General features: G+C 41.6%; 4 protein-coding genes and 1 long non-coding RNA gene across 8 annotated transcripts in view; 3 read left to right on the forward strand and 2 right to left on the reverse strand.

The window, feature by feature from the left end:
* The first annotated feature begins 5,431 nt into the window (after positions 1-5,431).
* LOC117224047 (protein phosphatase methylesterase 1) lies at positions 5,432-7,739 on the forward strand. The gene is made up of 8 exons (XM_033476706.2): positions 5,432-5,695; positions 5,860-6,052; positions 6,114-6,223; positions 6,313-6,549; positions 6,788-6,853; positions 6,938-7,260; positions 7,335-7,467; positions 7,545-7,739. Exons 1-8 carry the CDS (start codon positions 5,622-5,624, stop codon positions 7,561-7,563), a joined length of 1,155 nt encoding a protein of 384 aa, XP_033332597.1. The 5' UTR covers positions 5,432-5,621; the 3' UTR covers positions 7,564-7,739.
* On the reverse strand, positions 7,624-11,198 carry LOC117224046 (kelch-like protein 5). Its single transcript, XM_033476705.2, has 9 exons — positions 10,546-11,198; positions 10,235-10,396; positions 9,841-10,154; positions 9,606-9,701; positions 9,339-9,528; positions 8,892-9,279; positions 8,505-8,717; positions 8,235-8,406; positions 7,624-8,150 (listed from the first exon to the last, which is right to left on the reverse strand). The coding sequence occupies exons 1-9, from the start codon at positions 10,772-10,774 to the stop codon at positions 8,058-8,060; spliced, it is 1,857 nt and encodes a 618-aa protein (XP_033332596.1). The 5' UTR covers positions 10,775-11,198; the 3' UTR covers positions 7,624-8,057.
* Positions 11,199-11,963: 765 nt separating this feature from the next.
* Positions 11,964-26,950, reverse strand: part of LOC117224045 (mucolipin-3) — an 85,489-nt gene continuing 70,502 nt past the window's right edge. Inside the window, exons 1-4 of one of the 4 annotated variants that reach the window (XM_033476703.2) lie at positions 18,967-19,389; positions 14,473-14,744; positions 13,829-14,102; positions 11,964-13,748 (exon numbers count right to left, since the gene is read on the reverse strand). In XM_033476703.2, coding sequence (XP_033332594.1) covers positions 12,285-13,748; positions 13,829-14,102; positions 14,473-14,612 — 1,878 coding nt within the window. In that variant the 5' untranslated portion in view covers positions 14,613-14,744; positions 18,967-19,389 and the 3' untranslated portion in view covers positions 11,964-12,284. The other 3 variants (XM_076526906.1, XM_033476702.2, XM_033476704.2) reach the window with 3 other exon arrangements.
* Positions 13,936-14,467, forward strand: LOC143260668 (uncharacterized). The gene is made up of 2 exons (XR_013034953.1): positions 13,936-14,074; positions 14,157-14,467. It is a non-coding gene; the product is annotated as an uncharacterized LOC143260668 (long non-coding RNA).
* Ktl (BTB/POZ domain-containing protein Ktl) lies at positions 16,603-25,493 on the forward strand. Its single transcript, XM_033476707.2, has one exon. The coding sequence runs from the start codon at positions 16,603-16,605 to the stop codon at positions 17,341-17,343; it is 741 nt and encodes a 246-aa protein (XP_033332598.2). The 3' UTR covers positions 17,344-25,493.

The following is a 26,950-nucleotide window of genomic DNA, read 5'->3' on the forward strand; positions in this document are numbered from 1 at the left end:
CTCCCACAAAGGCCGCACAACTTTCGCCTTCTTCAACAGTATCGAGAGAAGGATGGCGGCCGGGTGGATGATACCGAGCCACTACACCACACAAGTCCTCACTGAACGCGGGAACTTCCGTTCGCGCCTCCTCGCGTACGGGGTTGCCGACAGTGAGGCGTGTGGGTGTGGACACGGGCCGGCCACGGTATACCACTTCCTTCTCCACTGCAAGGACTTCGACCCGCAGAGAGAGTCTCTGCGGGACATCACCCCTAGCGAAAGCTGGAAATGGTCGGAGGCGGCACAGTACTTCGTGTCGTCGGCAAAGGTCTTCCAACTATTCGCAGCCTTCTGCCGGGAGACTCTTTGGCTAAAGGGCTTCCGGTAGGAAAAATCCCTACTCCAACACCCATCCCGATTTCCTAGGTCTTCGTTTAGTGGACGCGAGGCATTACGTCACGAGTTCGCCTCCCCGTGGTTCCCCGTAGGCGCCAGCAAATGGATGGAAACGGAAATTCGCTAGCGGTTAAAGAACTCGTCCATTGCAAACGTCTCAATGGCACGTGTGGATTTTTCCTCGACCCTTTCCCTTGAACGTGGGGCCACCGGGGGTAGATGGAAACTTAGTTGTGTATGCCCGAAAGGGCGAGGAAACATATCCGCGTCACCTTCGTGGTGGCCGGATTCACACTAAATGTCTTCCTCGAGGAGGAACGCCGATTTAAGAAGCTCGGTGGAAACGGTGCGCACCGTTCCATTCACGTCGATCTGATAAACTCTCTCGGAGTTGCGTTTGACCACTTTATGTGGTCCCGAATAGGGCGGTTCCAACGCCCTTTTGGCCATGTGCCGCAGGAACACGTGCGAGCACGAACTTAGTTCTTTGAATACAAATGACCGTATAAGATATTTGTGAACGACGGGAATGGGGCGCACTCGTCGCATGTACGTCTTAAATTCCTCGAGGAAGACATTCGGATCGGGCGTGGAATCGCCCGAGAGGAAGAATTCCCCGGGAAGCCGTAGAGTGGTCCCGAACAAGAATTCGGCCGGAGAGGCTCCAACATCGGCTCGGACGTGCGAACGCAGTCCTAACAGAACCGATGGTAGAACACGTGTCCAATCCTTAGTCGCGTGGCACATTATCGATGCTCACGATCATCACCCTTAAATGGTGTTCCTGCAGGCGTCTCAAAACAATATTTATATGCCGCATGTGTTCCTATTCCGACTCCGACGCAATTAAAATGTCATAAATATACACGAATACAAAATCCAGGTTGCCCAGGATCCTATTAAGGAAGCGTTGGAAAGTCTGGCTAGCATTCTTCAGACCGAACGTCATGAAGCGGAACTCGAAATGCCCAAAGGGTGTTATTACCGCCGTCTTTTCCACGTCTTCCGGAGCCATGGGAATCTGGTTGTACGCCTTATAGAGGTTGAGTGACGAAAAGTACGTCTTCCCGCTTAGATTAGTCGAGAAATCGTGTAGATGGGGAGTCGGATATTTGTCCGGAATCGTCTGCTTATTCAGCCCCCTGTAATCCCCGCACACGCGCCAGGTGCCGTCCCTCTTCAAGGCCATATGGATGGGACTAGCCCATGGGCTTAAAGATGGGCGGCAAATGCCTGCCGCAACTAGCGCTTCAAACTCCTTCTTCGCCGCACGGAGTTTGTCCGGGTTGAGTCGACGAGCCCTCTCTGATACTGGGGGACCGGTTGTCAAGATGTGGTGTAACACATCCAGTGACTTGGAGGGTGGCATCTTGGCGGTGCCAAACACCTCCGGGAATTCCGCGAGTATGTGCGTTACGCGCGCGTTCGGAACTACGGAGCTTACCGTGCTGTGTACTACCGATTTCGCCGTCGCAACGGTGTAGAGGCCGGTCATCGAGTCGACCAGTCGACCTCCACGAAGATCTACCAACAAACCATAGTGTTTGAGGAGATCCGCTCCAATAATCGCGTGGGGCACTGCCGCGATGCAAAAGTTCCAAGTTATAACGCGGCGCAATCCTAGATCGAGGGTCCGAAACGATTCACCAAAGGTGTCTATAGCCGTATCGTTGGCCGCATATAAACGGAAACCGGTTGGCCTGCCCTGGATTCGCGAATTAGCAGGGACCAGGGACAGAACGGCGCCCGTATCAATGAGAAATTGCTGACCCGTAACGCTGTCGCGTACATGTAATCTGGACGTTTTGCGCCTGCCTTCCAAGCCCGTCCCAGCAATGGAAGGTTTATTTAGTTTCCCGCGGTGAACTCATTATACTTAGCGCACCGCGGCTTGCAGGAGTGGGATGACTGGGGAAATTTCGCATGCGCATGGCACAAGTTACGCGCCGGACTCTTATGTGGGGAACGGCCGCGTGATCCCGACGACCTCGACCGACGTCTTTCCGAAGCCCCGATCCTGGCAGTCAATTTGCCTATCTGGATGATCAGGCGGTCCAGCTTTTCCTCAATCGCCGTTAGCCTCGGCGCGGTTTCCGCGGCGGTGGAGTGGCCCCCAGGCGCTTGTGCAAGGACTGCTGCAACGGGAGGTCCCCCAAGCGCTGGCACACGGGCTGCTGATATAGAAGGGCCCTCAAGGCCGGCGCACTCGCACAAGCGATCGGCAACCGCCGCGAGCTTATCGGGGTCGGAGATCCCCGTGGAAGTTAGGATCGCACGGTGAGCCGGTTGGATGAGTTCCATAAATAGGCTCGTTAATACGCTGTCGTTGCACGCACCGTTATTCAAGTTCTTTAACCTCGCAAGGGTAAATGAGAGTCTACCGTCCGTAAGCACTTGACCCTTCAGCAAGCGGCGTAGATTAGCCTCAGGGGACTCGCCATACGTCGCAATTATACGCTCCTTAATGAGTTTATATACATTAGGTGGACGCGGCACCTTCATAAATAAGTCTCTCACAGTGGCCGCGATTTTGTAGTCGAGCGCTCTCACGACATGGTCCGCCATGGTAGATTCCGCGGTAATATGGGACGCACGGAATGTGGACTCGACGACCGCGAACCACATGACCGGGTCCTCACGATAGAACGTGGGCATTTTGGGAGAGCGGTAGCTCTCAATTTTGTCCGATGCCGCGGCGTCCGTGCCCGCGTCGGTTGCCATGCTGTCCATCTCGCACGCGCACACCAAGATGGCCGACGCGCACGCAAAAGTGCTGAGTTAAGGCAAGATGGCCGCCGCACCGCGCAAAAGTACTGAATCACGGCACTATATTCGACACGCGCGTTTCCGGGGTCTCGGTGAATTCCGAGATCTTCAGACGGTACGATTACTGGCGATACCTCGCCGAATATGCACCGGTGGCGGAGATTCCGTCCGCAACTGCGTACCACCCGGTCTTCCGGGCCCCAGGAAATTCTGCGGTCCCCGGACGGTATGATCACGGGCAGACAGGCGTCGAGAAGGCGCCGATGGCGGTGGCTTCGCGCTTTACCTCAGCACGGAGCAGGCCGTCGCGGAATTGTGCCGGGAACCTCTGGAGCCAGCTTCGTCTTCCACGTGGTCGAAGCCACAGGTGGTTTTCCGGCTGGAAATCAGTGAGAAGGCGCCAGTGACGATGGCTTCACGCAGTCCTTTCATGTTGCACAATTAGCCGGCAGCAGTAGTCTTCTATTTCGTCCACGTTGATGCACACGGAAAAACGCGTTCTTAATCGAACGTTGGGGTCACCAATGTAGGGTTCGTGGTGAAATTAAACACGCCAGGTTCCCTACTATACGTGTGCACACTTCGAGGTTCAGAGGACGAGAGCCACGAGGAGGAAAATGTGCTCCTCGTGATGGCGGTCAGAAAGCCGCCGCGCCTGTGCCATGCGCAGGCGGACGGAGTGGAGGAACCACGTCCCCACAACATTACATAGCTCAAGCCACCTAACGGCGAAAATATGAAAGCAGTATCGAAGTTACCTTGCGGGAAAAATGTGAGAGTTACAAAAATATACAGTGTATGCAGTATCAAAAGCTGAAAATTTGAACATGAAATTAATATCTCGATATCATGTTTGAGGACTTTTTATAGACGCACCCTGTTCCAGTAAACATCCTTTGATCCTAGAAAAACACGCTAACCGTTTCCTTTGTTGAATATGTTGTGACGGCAAATTTTTTACAATCTCACTGCTGTCATTAAATGTTTGTTGCGTATTCGCATGGGGAATTTATAATATCACGCCCAAGAATGTCAAAGCATTCAACTCAAGATATTATCAATTGTAAAATAAACTTTATTTCAAGACGAATCACAGTAATGGGACCTACTCCTACATGCAGTGGATCTTGTTTCAGCAGTGAATCATCAGCCAATCAGAACAAAAAGAAATGTCTATATCGACCCTCGCTAACGGATCAAGCTGCAGCCTGGAGGTATGCAGGAATAGCATCCATGTATAACATAAACTTTATTTGAACGAAGAAATTAAGTGATCTGTAGTTGAAGGTTGGAATCCGAAGGGGAAACACGAGACATTTCTTATTATTATTATGTATTAGGTTGCTGCATATAATATATCGGATTCTTATTATTTGCAAATGTTTGTCTTCCCGCTTACGTTATGTTATTGTTAATAACATAACCTCTTTCGCAGCCTTGTCTATTTCTAGCGTCATATTTTGCAAAAGAATTCTTTCAAAATTCTGTATTACATCGCAGAAAACAGTTTCAAAATTAAACGAATTAAAGTATGAAATTTTACAACATTCATCCTATTCACCCAATTCATCGCCAATAGATTTTCATTTTTTTAAACACCTATAGAATTCTTTTCACGAAATGAACACTTCGCAAACGGAGATAGTATTAAAATCTTCATAACCGAGTTTATTCGTATAAAAGACCATGATTCTTTAAAAATACCATTTATACATTAAAAGTTCACTGGGAAAAATGTATTAAAACAAGTAAGTTATATATGTATTTCGATCAAATAAACATCTTTCAAAAAAAGATATGAAGCTTTTATTACTCATTTCCGACATTGATTCATTTCAAAACATATCTTACAAACCTATACGTTTGAAACATATCTCAATATGCATTGAGCATCGTTCGTAAATATGCTGGATAATGTAGACGAGTATTTTACGAGACGATAAGTACAAGTCGAATATCGCGCCGTATGTTTCAGATGGAGCGCCACGCGACGGATGCGCGGCAATAGTGAATTGGAGTGAGGCCACAATACGGTCCATAAGGTAGTGTCTATCAAGCTACTACTGTCTCTGTCTTCATGCTTATGGTTCATGGGCCGGAAGCACAATAAAATGAGACGGACAGAGCACAGAGCCCGCTGGTTTCGTTCTCTCTCTCTCTCTCTCTCTCTCTCTCTCTCTCTCTCTCTCTCTCATTCATATCTCGTACTCTTTCTAAAGCAATTGCGCGGTGCTGGATGCGCATTGGAATGGTGGGGATAAAAAAGCTCTCTTAGAGGGAGATAAAAAGATTCTTAAAATGGGAGATAACTGTATACGGTCTAACGTTGGTAATTTTGTAATTTTGTGTACCAGCAGCACGAACTATAGGTACAAACATATGTATATCAGTTTGTAATGTGTTTATGAGATCAGTGAAAACAATAGTGATTGCAAATAGTATTAATATAAAAGCAGTGGTGTCTATTAAATACTAACATGTCTTCCCTCCAAAAGTCGATTTTGAAATCAAAACTACCACCGACGGGTGTCAATTTTGGAATCGGCTCTAGGTTAGTTTATTATGAATCATGTAGATTTATGGTGTTAACTGAAATCGTAATGAATTCAAGCTTATTTTTTGTGTCACACGATACTAACACTGTTTTAATGTACATTTAATACAAAATATTAGTGCTGAGTAGACATTCACTATTCTTACATTCCTAATTTATAGGGTTAGCAAGTCAAAAGGATTTCATCGTAAGAGGGATTATGAGCCTGTTCAGTGGATTCCTTATTTTGATCATTCCGAAGATGTGACGATAGAAAGGGGCACATTTCATGTTTATACCAAAGGGACAGAAGGACCGACATTAGTATTGTTACATGGAGGTGGTTACAGTGCACTCACATGGGCAGAATTCACTGTAAGTGACAACTATTTCATGTTGTGAGCCTAGAAGAGCTTATATATTTTGAAAATTTTAGAAATCGATTATGACTATGATAGTCTGTAAAGTTATGGCAATAGATCTTAGAGGACATGGAGACACATGCACAGATAACGAGGAGGATTTATCTGGAGAAACTTTAGCAAAGTAAAACAATTCACTATTTAATCATTATAATATGTATAAATATATATTGAGACTATAAAATAATTCTGATATTTTTATTCAATGATTAGAGATATTGCTGAAGTTATAAAAGCATCAACAACAGAAGATAGTTCTATTATACTTGTGGGTCATAGTATGGGTGGAGCAGTAGCTGTCAGAGCTGCTCCATTAATTCCAAATTTATGTGGTTTGGGAGTTATTGATGTTGTTGAAGGAACAGCTATGGATGCATTAGCATCTATGCAAAGCTTTTTAAGATCTCGGCCATCTAATTTTAGTTCTATACCTCAAGCTGTGGAATGGTGGTTAGTACTTAATATTTTTCTGAAAAAGGAAAAGATAAAATATTGCATCCTTCTTTATGATCTTATTTTTCATAGTTAACAAAATTTGCTACTCTGAGCACATTTTTCAGAAGGAAGGCAATTTTGGCTGATTCTCTGCAAACTAAAATGTTATTTACCTCTTTAATATGTTACATATTTGTGTTGTATAATCAAATCCAAGATTACAGAAGAATATCTCTAATTATCCACATTTTAGTGTACGAAGTGGCCAAATCCGTAATGTACAATCAGCTAAGGTATCAGTACCTGGACAAATTAAAAAGTGAGTTTACATATATAAATTATATCGATGCTACACAAGTTACTTACCTAGAATTTTAATGCATCATATTTTGAAATGTTCCAGCATCGAAACTAATAAATTAGCTACTCACGATATTGGTTTACTGTCACAATCATCATGCGAGTGTAATATAGAAACAACAATGCCACGAGACGACATTATCCAAGAAGAGGAACCCGTAAATATGCCACCACCTTCTCAGATCAATACTGCCCTTCCCACTAAAAAATATGTTTGGAGAATAGATTTGTCAAAAACTGAACAGCATTGGTTCGGTTGGTTTAAGGGATTGTCAACTGCATTCTTAAATGTACCAGTTCCAAAAGTATTACTTCTGGCTGGTGTCGACAGATTAGATCGAGAACTTACTGTTGGTCAGATGCAAGGTACAGTAAATGTAAATTCTGTCATTTATAAATTAAATGGAAATTTATATTAAAATTACAATTTCCTAACTTAGGCAAATTTCAAATGCAAGTACTACCGGCATGTGGGCATGCTGTGCACGAAGATGTACCAGATAAAGTAGCAGAGGCAATTGCTACATTCATGGTTAGACATAAATTTACAGAACCAGCATCCGATTTTCCACGGTAAATATATTTATTTAAAATAAAAACAGAATATATCATAATGGAAAAATTTTTATTTTTTTTATTATATGTTTTAGAACTTTTCCTGCTTGTTAGAGCAAATGAAAAAGTACAATGGGTAAAATTTGTTAATACGATAATTAAAAACTTAGTGAGTTAGTTAAAATGATCATTTTATTTATTTAAAAAAAGGTATGTTCACAAAATATATATGGATACATGTATAAATAAAAACAGTATCTCATTGAGAGAAATAAATTCGTTCTTACATACACTGATTGTTCCATCATCACACACATACCTGTCTATCATGAGTTTATAGAGATGTATCTTCATCTGTACAAAAGTGCGAGTAAAAAATATAATAAAAAGCTTTTATTAAAAAGTTCTTAAAACTAGCATATTACTCTACAGTTGCCTCATTCTCAGATGCATAATACCTTGCTCAATGTTGTCATACAAAAAGTGTAAATATAAATATATACAAATTTACGGCAGTACACACGAACTTAATACACACATTAGATATGTGAAGTAACATACATTTAAATATGAAATATTGCTGTCTTCAAATCACAAATTGATAGAACTCAATTTTCGATGTAAAAAATAAATTCAAAACCAGGTAAATTCTTTACAACAACACATGGTGGACCTGCTCGACCAGCTTTTAAAGGAGCAACCTTAAAATAGAGATTTCTGTATAATACACGTTTTAATATTTTTTCGAATGTTCTATAGCTAACTGTTATTTTATGTGAACTTACAGGCTCCCATTCATTACGATGTGGGTCATATGCTTCAACAAGGGTAAGATATTGTTGGCCATCATAGCCTCCCACTGCCATAAGCCTATCGCCAAGTACACAAACACCAATTGCGTCCCTTGGGATACTCATTGGAGCTACCATTGTCCATGTATTCGATTTAGGGTCGTACCTAATGATTGTTCAATATCATAAAATATTTATAAATATATTAATATTTATGATGCAATTGTTTAATTGGCTATCTATTTTTATAACAAACAAGTAAACCTTTCAACGCAATTAAATCTGCTGGCATTAGGATTAGTGGGAGGTGCATCATGGCCACCTAATGCATATAAACATCCATTTACTACTCCCACTCCTACTCCACCTCTCCGTTTTGACATTGGTGCACAAGGAATCCATTTATTTGTATGTGGATCATAACATTCTACAGTGCTTAAACACGAACTTATATCTCTTCCACCCACAGCATATAATCTAAAAAATATATGGATGTACATAGTTAATGATAAGTTAACTATCATATCCTGTGGTTACAATTCATGGCAAAAATGTCTAATCATTTTTTATTATCTGGAAACTTGTATAAAAGAATACTGAACAGTAATTACGTACATAATTTTGTATGTATTCATATACTTAAAATCTTACTTATCGTTTAATACAGCCACACCAACTGTTGATCTTTGTATTGACATAGAAGCAACTGAATTCCACTGTCGTCTGGATGGATCCCATCTTTCTACTGTATCAAGAAAACTCCAACCATCATGACCACCAACAGCATACAAAGGACCACCTAATACGGCTACACCTAATCCATGACGATGTACATTCATAGAAGATAATGTATTCCATGTGAAAGTGGAAAAGTCAAAGCATTCCACAGTATTCAATGTTTTTAATCCATCCCTCCCGCCCGCAACAATTAATTTCTTGTCCACAATAGCAGCACCAAATTGAAGTCTTCTACCACTCATAGTAGCTATTGGTTTCCAAGCATTGTCGCGCAAAGAAAATGCATCTATAGAAGTAGCACCTGACAAGAACAGCAATCAGTTAAAACTACCAATTTTTTTACACACTTAAATAAATTACCCTTATTAGCATCCATTCCTCCAACAGCCAGCATGTGACCCACAGTTGCTTTCCTAGGCTTTGTACGTCCCGATTGAAGTAATGGTCTACGTTCAGGCAGAAGATGGTATTTCAATGCTTCCATGACTAATTCTTGTGCTACTTTTTGATCTTTGAACATTTCATTGCTCTCAATGTTGTCTGCTATGAACTGCGTGAATTCAATAAAGTCTATTCAAGTCTACAGTCTACATAATTTTTGTAAATGTGTAACAATATTTAACTCACTGCAGGGGACAAGAGAGGTAGCTTTACAAGACTTAATAGTCTGCTTGCTTCTTTCTGTCTATTTTCCGGATCATATTCCAACCAAGTCATAAGTGCCTGAAGTTAATAGTAACAATAATAGTTCTTCTATCACTTGAAGTCTTGAGTTTAATCAAATACAGTCATTGAAACTGAGGATAAAATTATTAAAATTTTTAATTATATTTCTTTACATTAAAATTATGTAAATTCTTACATGAAAAATTGTTTCTTCAGAAGGGACATTCAGATCTTCTGATTCTAACAATTTGGCAACTTCATTAGCAGATAATAATAAAAACTCTTGATTTTTTGTAACATCCATAAAGTGCTTAGTTGTATATGCATGTGCATAATCTAGTAAATCTGGACAACCTTGTGTATCTGCAAATACTCTTATTCCTAAACAATTACTTGGATGGAGTTGGTTCCTAAGAAATTGACAACAGGCTTTAACGACTGGATTGAGCTGTAGCAGACGTGCCGTTGCTAAAAGAGTTTCTACACTATCTTCTCTTATTTCTATACAACCTACATTCAAAAGTTGTACATCAATGTTTTAATATGTGTAGATTAATTGTTCATAAGTCTGTTTTTGTATAGAGACTTACCTGTGTAACAATAACAGATCAAAGCCCATAATGCATCCCCATCTACTTCCATCAATTCAACTTCGTTTTGACCCGATTCTCTGAGAGAACTAGTAAACATGGCAGCGAAATATTCTGAACCTGCACTAAGAACTAAACGATGTGCTGGGAAACGTTTGTTCCCTAAATAAATGACAAATAAGTAAATATACTTTACATATTATTTTTGTAATTGTAACTTTTGCCTCAAATAAATTTTAATTAGAGTAATTTATATTTACATTATAAATTTTGCATGAGAACAAAGAAATTCGCTTACAATTATTACTTACCTGCAATTAATGTGACATCTGTAAATTGTTGTTTATGCAAATATTTTTCCATAACTCTGAGACTATTTTCCGCATGTTTTGATACACGAAAGTTTTCATCTTGAGAAATAGAAATACTTGAGACTATACTTGAAATGCTGTGTTCACTGGCAGACGCTTCTTTGTTTGAGAACAAAAGTTTTTGTTCGCATCTGTTCATTTCCGATGTAGTCTGACCCACCTTCGGCATTTTCGTACAATAAAACTCTGACAAATTATATTTTTAACAACAACACTGCGTTTGATTGATTCAAAGCACTTGACTTAATGGCAATTTAGAATGTAGAATACTTTAATATTCACTCGATCGATGACAGTCTGTGGTGCACTGAGACGGAGTGTTAAGGGCGCGCTTCACCTTGACAGTTCGAGATTTAAAATTGGATGTAAACAATGAATCGTATCATCGTGTGTAGATACGGTCAATGACTACCACGGTTCACGTCTTGGGTCAGTGCACTTTGCATATTTGTTAGATTTCTACGTAAAATATAAACAAAAGAACGAATATTGTTTCTGAAATTGCAAATGATACGTCATTATCAAAAATGACAGCAGAAGATGTATGTATGCGGTTTATTGAAAAGTCCGAATGCGATATTTTCCTCTTTCTCAACAAAGATAGCGTGCAAGTAGCTGCATGCTCTTCGTTATAAAAAATGCATTGATAAGCAGTATATTAACATGCTAGTAATTTGTGGTATTTGTTTTTTTCAATGTTTATTATAATAGCGAATCACACCATAAGTTTTGACACATCTAGTCATTTGTGAGTCACATTGTGCTAGGTTATATTGTTTGTTCTAGCAAATGTGAAATGGCATCATTGAAAAATGCACATCTACATTCCAGATGTATGACTCATCATCGATTCACATATCACTTTTAATAACAAGTGTACATTAGAAACAGGGAAAGGAGAAAACAAGAGAGTAGTTGAAAAAAAGTTACAATTATTTAGTGTACTTCATTGTAAATATTATAAATATATTTTTTTTTTATTAATCTCGTTTATTTCGAATAAAACACATTTAATAAATCAAATATACATAAATATTAAGATGTCATGTACAATGTACACTGTGTAAGATGACATGGTAAAATTATTACATGTTCTACTTACATCTTGAATGAATCGGTTTGTCAAAAATCAATGACTATTAGGTACAGTTGTTTGTGTATATACAATATAGTGCATTATACATGAACCATTCTAAATTTGACATGTATGTAACGCATATGTAAATGTTCATTGATCAGACAAAATACACATTATTCTTAAAATTAGCATGACCAAACTTCTTGGCAGAAACCGTTATTTATACTTATTTCCAATATCATGAATACTTCACAAATCATACTGTATTTATACTTCATAGTAACAGTTCTACATACACATGGTCTTTATTATTTTAAACGGTATAATACAAAATATAAAAATATCTTCAATAAAACATTCAATCTTATAATATAAAACAAAGATAAAACGAACATGAACGGAAGTCTAGCGCCATTTACATTTAAGCTATACAATAAACACAAGATACACAAATGGCATCTAAAAGGAGGTAATTAAATCATTTGAATAAATGCAGTACAATTTGGTAAAAATATTTTAGGCGACAACATTGTCGTGGTAATACCGAGTATTTGCCGTAGAACCGTAATATTTAATTAATGCATTATTGTTCAGGATAGCACTATATACAGATTGCTCCTCCACATGTTTGTTCCGGCTTTGTCGGAAATTCCGAATTTGATCCTGAAAACGACCCATAAAAGGGCCTTTTCCGACAACAACAAAAGCGATCGAGGAGCTCTGTCAGATCATTCCTTTCAGTATCATCCCTATAAAGACCACTAGACGCTTCGTCTGTACACGCTGCTATGAACGTATGCAAATCGTTTTTCGGAAATCCGTCACGATAATAAACCTTGATTGTGTCATAGGCATCCATTATCACAGAAATGAATAAACTTAAAACCACATAAATGTACAATGAAATAAACGTGTATAAATAGATTCTAGAGTACCACCATAGCATTGGTGATTTAAAGGACGTTATGGTAAATGTGGCGAACATGTCATCACCATTTATAAGTGCAAATAAACATTCAGATGTTGTGGCAAGTGATCGAAATTTCATGTGATATGGGCCCAAAATCAGCCAACCAGCGAACGTAAAACCAGCGTAAATGAGAATCGCACAAAGCAAAAATCTTGCCACTTTTGGGGCAGCTTTCTTTAACGTCAAAATAACAACGTTATATGTTTTGAAGAAACCAAGGTAACGCAGAACACCGAACCAAACAAGTAAATTACCTGTCCCTAGAAATATACTGCATACATCCCAATTATCTCTGCTGAATTGTTTTCGTTCGATCTGTTCTTTCACAGCCGAGCCAATGATGATTAACAGATCGTTTACAATAATCATTACGTACCATAGATTTAAAAATTCTATTCTTCCTTCGAGACTCAATACTTTGCCATATGTTTTCTTAAAGAAACTCATGGTTTCGAATTTCAGTAGTTGAGCTCTATATATAGATCTTGAACACAAAACAAGAGACGTAGTACAAATTAGAATAACTAACAAATTGAGTAATGTCCTTAAAGCTGCCTCGATACGACTGTGGGTGATATAACGCGTGTCACCTTTGCATTCCAATCTTCTTGGTACTGTGTCTAGCGAGAGCAACATTTGCCCATCGAAATCACGATTATCAAAAATAATTTGAATATTAAATTCATAACAATCTGGTGGTGTCATTGGTCCAGCAGCTTTTAAGTTAACTGTTTTTAAGGCAAATTTTAAATGTGCGCTGACAAGGGCTGAAAAATTTACTTTGATATTTTGTTCAGATAAAAAGTGCTTTGACGTATTGAATTCTTTGTAAAATTGATGAGTTACATTAATGCATGTTTCTATAATCTCTTTGTCGAACACATAACTTTCGTTGAAACCAAATATGATAACTTCTTTGTAATGATATAAACATAGGACAGCTGGGACTACCGAGTTATCTTCTGCAGTGTACGAATATGATCCAATTGCATTACTAAGATTGTAATAACCATTCAAAGCAAAATCGATTGTACTATAGAAGTCTTCTTGTTTGTAGATTGCAAATGGACCTGTAGCTGGTGGATAAGCTGGTACCTGGAAACAAGAGTGATCAAATTAAAATTTTAATAAAACTGCAAATTTTATGCACTGGCTATATTATAATAATATATTACCTCTTGCATAGCGTCCCATCCTTGGAGGAATAAATGAGAGAATGCTAATCGATTATCCCAAGCATAGTTTACATGCATGTAATTGCTATGAGCAAATAGACACAGCTGTGTGGTAACCAACACAATTTTAACCACTTGAACAATAAATTTATATGGAAAACGACGCTTTGCCTGCCACTTCTCAATAGGATTCATAAAGAAGAACTTCAATTTTCTACGCATCTTTTCTTCTGCGAACGTAGTCATGTTAGTAATTGGTGACGATTGAGAGTGACTATAACAGGAGAAAAATTTTCATAGAAATTAAAAAACCAAACTTAATTTTCAGCTCTGTACAAATTTACATAGCACGAACTTCCTTAGTAAGCAATAAATAATTTTCTGGAGGAACTAGTACTAGGACCGCATCTATGTAGTTAAATAACGTATCTTCAACGATATGATATCAAGTGCAATAGCCCATAGAAAACAGATGACATGAACCAAATGACAAAGAAAAATCAGTGATACAAAAGTCGCATTACCGCCCATTACTGATTAAACGATTACACAGAGCTAAATGGGAGAAGACCGTAACAATGATTTCATCGCATTCTCCGATTACGAATAGACGTAAATATACTCGGCTTAATAAAACGACGAACCTTGGACTAGCATTATTGCCGTCGAGCAGTCCATTTTCACCTCCAAATTCATCCTCGTCCGGTCCATTACTCCACGAATGGTTCCTGAGAATGTTTCCTCTGGGCTCTTCTTGCAAATTTCGTTTGCGCGGCTCTGTCATTTCGTACGCGTCGCGTTTTGGAACGACACTTGAATGGACCCAAATTGTTACTAGAAAAATGATCTATCCCGCGGAATTGTCGTCCCAGTTTCCGACGGACGATGAAAGGCTGAGTTGTTCACATGCGTTGATCTGCGGGGAAACACCACAAAGATTACTCATTTACATCGGGTTCTGTCCCGTGATCGAGCTTCTTTGATAATGATTGGAACGTACTGGATTGCAATACACAATGAAGAAAGATCGCAACAATTTCACGTTGTTAACAGCAGCCATCGCAGGCCACACAATTCACGAACCAAGTTCGACTGACTGGCGCGCCGGCGCGCTGCTTCGGTCATTCGTGAAACCAGCTGATCACACGGAAGGGATAGCGGCGGGGGTGACGCCATATGCTTCCACAAATACACGCGTACGCACGTATGTATAAGTATGTATGTATGCATGTATGAATGTACACCGTGATACACGGTTTTATCGCATACTAATTGAGATTTACGTTCGCGATCATCAAGGCTTTTATACATATAAACATAAATCATTCACTTTTAGATGTGGCATTCGATTTTATTTTAAAGAATACCGAAAGATTAGATTTAACACTTTGACCTCTCGTACAGCGGCGTGCCGCGTCTACCGGGTGAACATTATAATTCTGAACTACGATCGCGACGCAGAGTCTATGTCTGATCGTTCGTAATTATAATGTTCACACGGTAGGTGCGCCACGCCGCTGTACGGGACTCCCGGCCCATGCGTTATCTACTCCCACTTCTACGATGACTTATTTCTCTGAGACCCTTGGTGGTACCGCCGCGCCGGATGCGCCGCGCAGTGCAATATTAGTATAAAATAGTAAAAATCAAATACTTTCATTGCTATTCGTGAATATATATACGATGTAATGAACTATTTGTATGCGCATGGAAATTGTCGAATTGAATGGTATATCTCGAAAACTCGATATCGCTCAAAGGGCGAAGTTTCGAAGCAACAGGGCTAAAAGCGGAACCATCAATTACCGGAGTCTATGAAACCAAAGGGCAGTTGCGTGGCAAGATGGGAAGTTCACGTAACAGTGGATGGGTAATCGGATCAGCGGACGCGAACTCTTTCCTCGCCGGCGGAGTTCGTTCGATCAGAATGTTGTCAAGGAGTAGAGTGAATTCGATGGGGAGTCCAGCGGAGCGTGGGCTCAAAGGGATCAGCGGATGGAATTTAACAGTAATCAATTAAAGTGGGATTCTTTGGGACATACATAGTGACGGTAACACGCGGACTGGTCTTCGCGAGCGGTGATCGAATGACGAGGGGGTGGTGCGCGCGTTTCCCTCTGGTTTTCGAGGATCGGCGCGCGTTCTCGGTGCACCTTCTGCGCCAGCGTGTCAGTCCTCGCAACATACACACGAGTGGTGCGTCCTGCCGCGCGCGCGAAGTGGCCTAGGAGAGGAAGCGCAGCGACGAAGCCGAGCTGAGCTCGGCCTTCCTCGACCGATCGTAGGCGCAGTCTCTCATCGTCAGTCCTTCTCGTTCTTGGACCCGAGAGAGCACACTTTCGGGGTCAGATCCATCCTTGGTGTCCAACAACCTCGTCGCAGCCTCAGCTGTCCTCGGTCACCGACCCGTGCATCCCATTCTTATTGTTCACGCGACCCTCGCCGCTTCTGTGACCGTGTGTTGTGTTTCGGAAGTGTTACATTGTGAGGTGAAGCCGATCCCGTCGTCGCACCAACGAGAATAAACAGAAAGTGGCCGCACGATTGTGGTTTTCCCCTTTTCTCCCCTCTCTCTCTCTCTCTTTCTCATTCTCCTTCTCCCTCTTTCCCTCTGTTTGTCTCGCTCTCTCTCTCTTTCTCTCTGTCTCTCTCGAGCGACACTGTTCGCTCGCAGCCTCACAATCAATCCGAGGACCACCGCTGTTTCTAGCCGACTCGCACACGGTTGTCGTTGACTGGATTCGCGCGACGGGTCGAACCGACATACCAGAAGCATGGTGGATCAACAGCAGCCGGAACAGCAACAGGAAGCCGTGCCAGGCGTGGTGGAGCTGAACGTGGGCGGTATAATTTACACCACCGCGCTGACCACCCTCACCCGGGAGAGCAACTCTCGTCTCGCCACTTTGTTTTCCGGGAAAACGCCGGTCGAGAAGGACCGGAAGGGCAGATACTTCCTGGACCGGGACGGGGTGCTTTTCCGTTATGTTCTCGACTTTCTGCGGAATCAGGCGTTGGTCCTGCCCGAAGAGTTCCGGGAGAAGGAGAGGCTGAAGCAGGAGGCGAATTTCTACGGTCTACCTGGGCTAGAGCGTGCAATTTTGGAGAACAAGTTTACGAGCTCGACGGGAAAAAGACTGACCGGGTACATTACCGTCGGCTATCGCGGCAGTTTCGCGTTCGGCCGCGAAGGCCTGCCGGACGTGAAGTTCAGAAAGCTGTCGCGGATACTTGTGTGCGGCCGCGTGACTCTCTGCAGGGACGTGTTCCGCGAGACGTTGAACGAGAGCCGGGACCCTGACCATGGTACCTCGGATCGTTACACGTCCAGGTTCTTCCTGAAGCACAGCTGCATCGAGCAGGCGTTCGACATGCTCCAGGAACAGGGATTCAAGCTGGCCGGGAGCTGCGGTTCCGGCACGGCTGGCGACAACTCGGAGCAGCCGAAGCCCGGCACGGACACCGAGGAGAATCGTTGGAATCATTACAACGTGTTCGTTTTTTGTCGTGATTAAATAGAGTTCCACGTTCCTCTTTGGTCTGATTTAGCTGAACGAGTCGGTTGTTCGGTATAGTTGGTGTCTTCTTTGCCGGGATCGACGATCGCCCGGTTCCAGATTACGGAGAAAAAAAAACGGCACTCGGAGGGTCCCGGAACCGTCGTCGGCGGTGCAAGAAACTGCTGCTGCCCGAAGATTCTCCTTCCGGGACCGATCGCAATTGGTAGAGTAAAGAGTAGAATCAACTTCCCGTGAACATTGTACATGTACGAGTATTATTCAGATTAATCGGGCTACTAGAGCGACAATGTCACGCATTCCTCTTTCGAATGTTCTTTACTCATTGCCTCCACCGAATGAATCCTTTAAACGGCGGAGCCTCGTTCAGATTGCCCAAGATTTGTCCCGCGTGCGAGCGATTCAACGCTCGGCTGAACGCCGGGCCGAGGCGTACCCCAAGAACGAAGCGACGACACCAGGTTCAGATTGATTCTGCGGGACAGGGGCTAAATTGGCCGCGGTACGACGGCCAAGACCATCGGAAGTAATATTGGAGACGACGAGCGGAATGATATTTGGTCGTCGAATCTTCCGAAGTTTGTTTCTCCGCCCGAGTTCGCCGAGAGCCGCGCCGGCGGGAGCATGGAAGTTTGATCGAGCTAGAAAAAACGAGGCTTTACACGAGGGAATACAAGACAATGGGACGATTATTATCCGATCGACGAGACCAAATTTTTCAAAAATCGAACGTATTCGCGACCTCACGCTTATCTGTCTACCGATCTACTCGCTAGGGACTATAGTACTCGTCTATTTATAAAAAACGGCACTATTTCGCCGCACGGATTCGCAAACTAAACGTCGGCGCTCGTGATTCGAAGACTTGTCGAACCTGTCGCCGAACCGTGGATTTTTTCGATTTGAAAACGAAGGGGAAAGAACGAGAAAGAGAGGAAGAGAGAGAGAGAGAGAGAGAAAGAGAGAGAGAAACGCTGTGAGAGGATAACAGTTTAACGAGACCAACTAGCGTGAATCAATCAATCAATCACTCAGAGTCTTAACGATTATTTTCAAACGGATACTAACGAACAGACAAAGAAACGTAGAATAGATCCCGGGTTGGCCACCCAACAAGTTTCCCTTCTCATCATCGTAATCAATCCTATTATTCGGATGGATCAAGAAACATAGATGTTCAAGACTCGGCTTCAAACAACGCTGGTCGACTGTTCGAGGTTGGGCTTGATAATTGGACAGGCTGGACGTGCACAAGAGACGCGTGGTGTACGTATCGTGCAAACGTAGATTGCGTGTATGTACACGCCGCCGCGGTGTTTAAGCACACGTTGTCGAGCGAGTTGTCGAATTTGATCGCTTTAGGTCGAGAGCGTTTCTCCTCGGAGCGGTTCTTCGTTTCGTTAGAATCTTAAAGGAGGCCGGTCAGTCAGCGTGCTCGCGAGCGAAACGAAAAACGACGTAAGTACATATTAGACGGTACGCATTACACGGAATCGGGCACGTTTCTCGAGAATCTAATCGTCGGACGGATTTCTTATCGCGACCGTTTAAAATAGTCGACTCCGTAGCGGAAGAGACAGATGTATGTATGTATGTAATCGGTACTGGATGTTTCTTTACCTGCGTGGCAAGTCGCACGGCATCCATTCGTGTTGGCCAAGAAACGTGTGGATCGGAACTTCGAATTAACGGGAGGTAGAGCAGCGTGTTGTGTTCACGATCTGAACGAGAATTTTGTCGACGGAAAATGTTCGGTGCGTTAGCCGGCGCGAGGTAACGAGCGGAATGAGACTGACGTCGACGTCGGTGCGACGGACGCGCGAACTCTGGTTCGAATTCTCAAGCGCGGATATCTTCTCTAATCGTATTACGGGGCGAACAACTACCAACGAAACCGGATAAGACGATCTGCACACGATGACGCTCGCGTTTTATCGAGTTACCATTGTATCAGCTAGATCTGAAGAGGCTCGCGTATACGCTCGCGCGATCCGTGGCTTCTGTTGAGCAAGCGTCCGCGTCCGTGTTATCGTTTCAAAACAAATTGAATCTTCAACGCGATCCCAGCCACGGGCAGCAACAAGTCATTTCAATGCGGAGAAAACAAAATGATCCGACGCGCGCGGCGGCACGGAACGGAGCAGGACGGAGCGGACTCGTCCCGGGAACCGCACAAATTTGCCTCTGGATTTCGCCGAAGCGCCGGCAATTTTTCAAGATGAACGGGCGCGATCGCGTCACACGCTAAACAAATGGCCCTTTCAAGAAAATTTAAATATCCGGACACCAGGGACGCCCGGCATGAATTCCACTCGATCTAAGTAGATCCCACTCGGCCCGTATTTCTATTTCGGATTTTTCGTACTTACACGCATACTGGAATTGATAAAGAATTCCGTTCTACCAGTTGCAAGACAATCTTATCGGCGTAGAACGTAAATCAGACTTTTTCGTCGTGTCGCCTCTCTTATTAGACGCCGAATAGAATTGTTTGTAATGTTCCATCGCGCACGATGGAGGCGGTTCCCGGACTTTGCAAATCTTTGACGTCCGTTCGCAGAAATCTGATTGCGGCCTGCCTCTGTAAACAGGAATGTCCACGAGTTCGCACGTGACTTTATGATCCATCGGATCTACACTGCCGCTCAAAAGTATGTGGACACCTTTCCTTAACTCTTACTAACTATTGAAAAAAAAAACATTTGCGAAATCTTTAATAAACTCGATTAAATTTCACGTACGCCACAATATCAGAAATCGCGTTTAACCAATAATTAATCAAATCACTCACCAATAATAATAAGAAAACAATTGTATCTTCTTCTTATCAATATATCCCCCGTGTGCTTTTACAATCGCATTTATTAGTTGTGGCGTTCTAGCTGTTAGTTTTTTCATCACTTCGTTGTCAATTGGACTCCACTCTGATTGCAAAACTTCTCATAAATGTTTTAAAAAATAAATGTTTTTTCGTTCAATCTTTCTCTTGCGTAAACTTTTACTTATTTAAAGGATTTAAATATTTAAATTTTTCAATTCGATGTTATCATGGTACATTACATGTACATGCATTCACAATAGAATAAAAAAAAAATTTAGCAATAATCACTTAATAATAAATAACTAAATTGGTAAGCGATCAACGTACTTTCGAGCGACAGTGTATGTACACTCTCGTTCATAAATCACGGGCTACATTAACAAACGTGTCTTGAAAGCAGACTCAAATGTTGTTTGATTTCTATGATAAACGTTTCCGAAATTTTTAATAATAAATTTTTAGTAAATAATTTTAATTTACTCTTTCTGATACCGAACAAAAACAAATCAAACGCCTACGAAGATAATGTATTCACCTAACTTTTCAATGTCATTCTATTTTCCTATTAGCTTTTTAAAGGATCTTCCGCGCATCAAAAACCTAAATTGCGTCGCATTCGAATAATTTCTTCCGGAATGCAGTCGAGTTTAAACTGCGAACAGTCTCAAATATTGTGTCACCAATATGGTGAATATTTTTAATATTGTCTTTAATCTTCGTTTCTGATTTAATTATTTGTTGCACCGAACACGAAAGAATCAAATCAATCGATTTTGAATCTGTTATTCATAATTTACTTCCATTCAATTGGATCCGTCGCAGATGGAATTGCGTAATCGTGTACTCGTTAGCAATCAATTTCTAAAAATCGAAAAAAGGAGAGCATAAAAAATTGCTTTATGATAGCATAATCGGACAAGATATACTTGCATATCTGAATTTGCATGTTCCTTGACACAATTGGTGCTCGTGTCCAGTGATTTATGAACGGTATCACGGCTTATGGTTCGATTCTAGAAAGTACTGCAAACGTTCGCACAAGCGAAGCGATTGTTAACGGATTATCGGTAGCAATGCGCCGGTGCGCGCGAGTGTTTATCATTAAACCTACCAGGGTCGGTCAAACGACCGGTTTCATATTTCTGATTTCATAATTATCGAAATCACCAAAGCTGTTCCCATTAAAAATTGTCGAATATATTTTCTTATTCGGTCATACGTTGTCATCAAAATTGTGCAAAATTTGAACGAACTCTATTCTTATCAGGCAATTCTTGTTACTCGCTTTTGGACCTCGGTAGGTTTAGCGTTAAAACAGTGCGCCGAGGTTCCACGATTCCGGTTCATTGGATCTGCGAAGCTTCCCCGGCGGAAGCTCGAAACTTGGCAAGACCAAAGCCGACCTTTTGTGCCTCGGCGATCGCGCGGTACAGGTCGATAACATATCGGACGTGTCAAAGGGCGTAAGAAGCTATTCACGATCGGATCATGAATCGGTGGAATCCGATAGGCGATCGACTGTGCAGCCTGCGCCCTGTTAGATGACGAAGGTCGTCGGCGATAGTCCGCGAACATAGCGGTGCCGCTCTTGCACCGGACTCGGCGAACGTTCTTCGGATCGATCCGAAGAAGACACGGACGTTTAATTGACGTTGGATCAACACGGGGATCGTTCCTCTAGAACGATCGCACAGTTTCGAATCTGAACGTTTCGTGTCTTGACTTTGTTTGCCGTGGAACGTCTGTTCGGCCGATGTCTCCAGGTGCACCGAGAGAATTGCGTACGCCGCTGCGTCGATATCAACGCATTTCTCAGGATTAACGTTAGACCCCGGTACCTAGATTCAAATCGTCGTTGAAAACCGCGTCGACCAAAACAAACGATACCTTTGCTCCAGAAATCAGAGCGGATTGCCAAGGAAAGGGTGAATCGTGATAGATGGTAGTCGATCGGGAATAGTTTGCAAAGTTAAAGGCGGCGGTAACTTGGCTACAATCGTTAAATTTATCCGGGCTTTACGAACTTTTGTAAACACCTCTGTTAGAGCAAATCGTTCGTTCGAGGTATATTTCGTTATCCCATGACCATTAACACGTTCCGTGCCGAGCTTTTTTTACTCGAATCTTCACACTTTGATATTTTACTAAAACTTGATGTATTACGTGCAATTATTAATTCTCGTACACATAACAACGTAACAGAAACTTATCAACGCCCATTCTTGCGGTGGAAATTGATTCTTCGGTTCTAAATTTCTTGTAAACAATTTGTTCAGTTCACTAAGTAAACGTGCAAGCGTGTACCATCGATGGTACACGTGGCACGGAACGTGTTAAGGGATACAATTAACGGGGCTGTTCGAGATCGATTCGGTATCGCTGAAACGCGGATCTTGCAAAGTTCCGTTTTCGTAGATTGTTATGCGAGCAACATAATAAAGGGAACACTTGAATACAATTTGGGGAAAATTTTTATATAGAAGCGCAATCACGCCGAATTCTTATTACTGTTCGATAACGTTTGCAAACTGCAAATGTATGATTAACAAAACTGCGGCTCCAACAATTTGATCACTTATTACAAGCGTACATGTTTCCCTTGAGCTGTCAGTAACGCGATCTTACCAAAATTAAAGTCGACTATGAAACTCATTTCCAACGCATTGTACACAATGTGTTTTTATATTGTTACAAGCGAAGCAGATATTTCTCTGATGGGCGAGAAAAAGAGTATGCATTAGTGAGATATTCTAACCAAAGTACATGTGATCGTTTCGAAAGGAGTGTTTTGTAGAAACATTAGGAGAATCGAGGCGCACTTATACATTACTTTCGACTTACGAATGTTATTATTAGACTGCGGAAGTCTGTGTCAATAAAATATATCAAAATACGTAAGTGACATATGTGAAATATGTATCACTAATATGTTAATATATACGAGAAATAAAATTGCCAAATGATTGATAAAAATTACAAAAAAATTAAAAAATTGCAAAATACACTTGAAATATGTCGAAATAATTTTATTACTTAAACATAATAATAATAATTAATTATCGTTGAAATTACAATATGCTGCGAGTATTTTGTTAATATTATCAAGCGTGAGTCGATGATGTTCATCGATTAAAATCAATTTATTGGCAGAAAACGAACGTTCAACATCACAAGATGTGATCGTGACATATTTGAATTTGGCCAACTAGCACACTTTAATTTTTTTCAGTTCTTTAACAATTTGTTCTCGGAACATTTCACTAATCTTGAATATTGTCTTGAAACCGGGATTTCTTGTTAAAACTGCATTCCATTATGTTGTAATATTTTCTCCATAAATTTCTGATTTCATCGATTCAATTAAAGGCACTCTAATAGGGATTTTGATAAATATTGTATTCTGAATTAACGATTCATTTTGAAGAACATCTTGTACTTTTTTAATCGCCAATGCATCATTTTTATGTGTTTCAAGTCCGCGGAGTAAAATATTGCTGCCCGAATCCACCTCGTTAAGATTGGCTCAGGTGATAACGAAAGATTTACTCGAAGTATGTAGTGCTATTACAAATATTTTTTAAATAAAAGATACTAAATCGTTTACAAGTGGAGAATATTGACGCACTTCTGCAACTGTATACACATCATGGATCACACATGTTAGATGCGCGATACTTGGATAAAACACTGTTAAATGTTTTTTAGCTTTTATCATATACGCAACTGCATCTGTTATCAACAACTTTTTTCTGTAAAAAAAATGCGATGAACCTATGTGACACAATGCAGTACGTTTCGACATATCTCTTTATAAAAGATATGCAAAGGATATGCAGTATGCAAAATATACAAAATAAAAACTATATTTATGGGATCATTTGATCGTGACATAAATTTCTGTCCAGGTCTCATTGGCCCGCATATTTTCTACAAAAATATGCATTCGCATAAACATCCGCAGCCTAATTATTACAAATAAGACATATTTACGTTCTTCCGTTTCTTGCAACAAATCTTGCATAAAGATCCGCAGTTTAGTCATCAATTTCGATCTCTAAAATCGAACAGCTGATTCGATCGGTGTCAAGTTTTTTTTTTCACGCGTCCTTTACGTGTTCAAACAAAGTTCCATAATTCTCTGAATTTGTGGATCGGCGATCCTCCCACTCGGGTATCGCCGCCGCGAAAAAAAGGATGAATTGTGGAAACATAGGCGAGGGTCTAAGCGTTTAATGATCTATGCTCGACGACACCGGGCGAAGTTCTGCAAGCCGGGGTAATCCAATTGGCCAGATTCCCAATTTCGGTGTACCTGGGCGTCTCTCCCACCGATTGCTCCGAGCGCGAGCGTCTCGCTCGAGCTCTCTTATTCCCAGAGTCATTGCGATCGGCAGCGAACGATCTTCGATACGATATCACGGGCCGATCTCGTTGGTCGATGATGAGAGCCGGCTTGAAGATCCGCGCGATAAAGCGGCCCTAATTCGTAGATTAGAAGCGGCGTACCGCGGCTCCTCTTGCCGCCGCGCGAAAGGAAACGAGCCTCGGACGAGCGAATCGAGAGACCGATCGAGAGAGAGAGAGAGAGAGAGAGAGAGAGAGAGAGAGAGAGATAACGCGATTCTTGACAGTCATCGACGCGGTGGGGAACATTCTCGATCAGCGCCGTGTCTCCTTTCCTTTCCGTTTTCATCGAGAATCTGTTCGGCGCGCCGAAAGCGAGGGGCCGCTGCATCGAAAATTCCCGTTTGCGTCCGTCAGGCCAAGCGAATCGCCTTTTCCGAACGCTTTCCCGACGAAACGGAAAAAAGGGATCCCGAACGGTCGAACCCGACCGTGTCTACACGCTATTTCAACGACGAGCGATTACAGTTCCGAGATTGAAAATGTTGATGCGGATTGGATTTCCGTGATGCAGTTTCTGCCCGGCGGATATCAATCTTATTCGTTTTTGTCTCGCCGCGGCGTTTGCATAAAATAAATTGGAAGGCAAGTGCCCGCGAACGTTCCCGGATTTAATGGTGAAAGAGATCAGCGCCGCATTTCGCGCGACCCACAACTCGTTTCCGTGGGGGCGCGTTCGGTAACAAGAGAATTCGCTTTCACGTTCACGATCACGTTTCACGTTTCACGTTTCACGTTCACGATCACGATCACGATCACGTCCGTTCGTTCGTTCGTTCGTTCGTCGAATGCACAATGTACACGCGACTCCGACGGTATTAGGTAGCGTGTAAGGGGATGCTGCACTGTGACGATACTGAACCATTGTACATGTATATACGCAAATCGAGAGAGAAAAAAATAAAAAGGATGATACGACCGAGCAAGTGGGATTACTTTTCCTCGGGGTTCGTCCTCTTTTTCTTTCTTTTCTTCACCCTCTGACATTCGAAGATACGACGCGAGGCGGCAGGGTGCATTGGCAACGTACAAACTTAGCGCATTTGTAACGGTTTCAAGCACGCGGAATTGAGCGAAACGGGGATTTTCATTTTCGAACGAGGGGCGAGCATGTCGGTATCGGGAATTTATTTACAGAGACGAAGGCTGAATTGGTGGGATTAACGGCTGCAAAGCTGGACACGACGACCGTTCGTCTATCTGTGTTTATCTGTACACATACCTCGGATCTTTCTACAGAATTTCGAAATACATTTCGTACCATTTGGGGAGTTATGTTATCCACAGCATTCCGAACGTGTTCGTGTAAATTGTAAACTACTCATGACGTGAGTTCGCGTTTCGTAGTATGGACATTGCGATTCAATACAGCTTCAGGCGACGAAAGGATTCTTCGAATTCGATCTTGTTTCATTTACTGATTCTGATTTCTTGAATTTCACTATATTTCCGATCACATCGCGCTCATTTTCTTGGATTTAGCGAATATTCGTTTTAAGGGCAGGGGCGAACCGTTCGTGGCTCCTACTGTTTCTACTTTCTTCAAGTTTCTTTCAAATTCTACTTTATTTGCTTTTTCAGATTGCTACATGATCCTCTACACGCGTCATAATGATCTGCAAAAAACAAAGGAAACAGAAAAATCAAACCATTTTCGTTAAAACAGCAACATTCTGGCCGGTTTACTTTTTGTAACAGAATAATTACGGCATAAAATTTGTATATGCAGTAATAAATTACTCATTTGTTTAGTATAACAGTTTGTGGATGAATATATAAGTTCCCAATTGTACATTTCAGTAAAGGTAAGACAAAGTGAAATTGTATAAAATTAGTCATTCTGCCATTACTTAAGACAATGATTTGTATCAGTTTCCTTTTTATCAAGTATTTGTTATTTATCGACGCACTCCAAATTTGCTTAATTAATTGAAACATATGTATAATTGGAAAGGTGAGTATTATATGTTTTAATTAAACATCCATCGTTACATCTGACGAAATTTGGACACTATAAATTATATTGGAGAATAGCACTTAGCACTTTGGTACAGGCTGAGATAAAAAAGTTAGAAAACGAAGGTTTTTTATTTTCTTTTGTCATTCTAAACAACAGCAAAATTTAAAAAAAAGTGTTGTATAAATAATCTAGCACATTGGTCTCTCTATTATCTAAAAATAATTCAAGTCGTTTAACGGAGTCTTAAAAAAGTTATTGCGTTTTAAAAGGTGTCCGAATATTAATCAGAGTCATTGTTCGAGTCCAAAAAGTTGAAAATCCTGCCATAAGCATTCATTAATACGCTTTCACGTTGAATAATTCTGGTAAATTGAGTAGACATTTTATGAATCGTATTGTTTTGTGACGTATTGATCGGA

This window comes from Megalopta genalis, chromosome 16 (genome assembly GCF_051020955.1).
Source record: "Megalopta genalis isolate 19385.01 chromosome 16, iyMegGena1_principal, whole genome shotgun sequence".
Taxonomy (NCBI): domain Eukaryota; kingdom Metazoa; phylum Arthropoda; class Insecta; order Hymenoptera; family Halictidae; genus Megalopta; species Megalopta genalis.

Bases quoted from the DNA above. Each gene is read 5' to 3' on its own strand.
- Ktl (XM_033476707.2), top strand. From the start codon at position 16,603: ATGGTGGATCAACAGCAGCCGGAACAGCAACAGGAAGCCGTGCCAGGC.
- LOC117224047 (XM_033476706.2), top strand. From the start codon at position 5,622: ATGTCTTCCCTCCAAAAGTCGATTTTGAAATCAAAACTACCACCGACG. The intron at 5,696-5,859 runs GTTAGTTTATTA...CCTAATTTATAG, and splicing joins AATTTTGGAATCGGCTCTAG to GGTTAGCAAGTCAAAAGGAT. The intron at 6,224-6,312 runs GTAAAACAATTC...TTCAATGATTAG, and splicing joins TCTGGAGAAACTTTAGCAAA to AGATATTGCTGAAGTTATAA.
- LOC117224046 (XM_033476705.2), bottom strand. From the start codon at position 10,774: ATGCCGAAGGTGGGTCAGACTACATCGGAAATGAACAGATGCGAACAA. The intron at 10,155-10,234 runs GTAAGTCTCTAT...TTTTGAATGTAG, and splicing joins GATCTGTTATTGTTACACAG to GTTGTATAGAAATAAGAGAA. The intron at 8,407-8,504 runs GTTTACTTGTTT...AACAATCATTAG, and splicing joins AGATTTAATTGCGTTGAAAG to GTACGACCCTAAATCGAATA.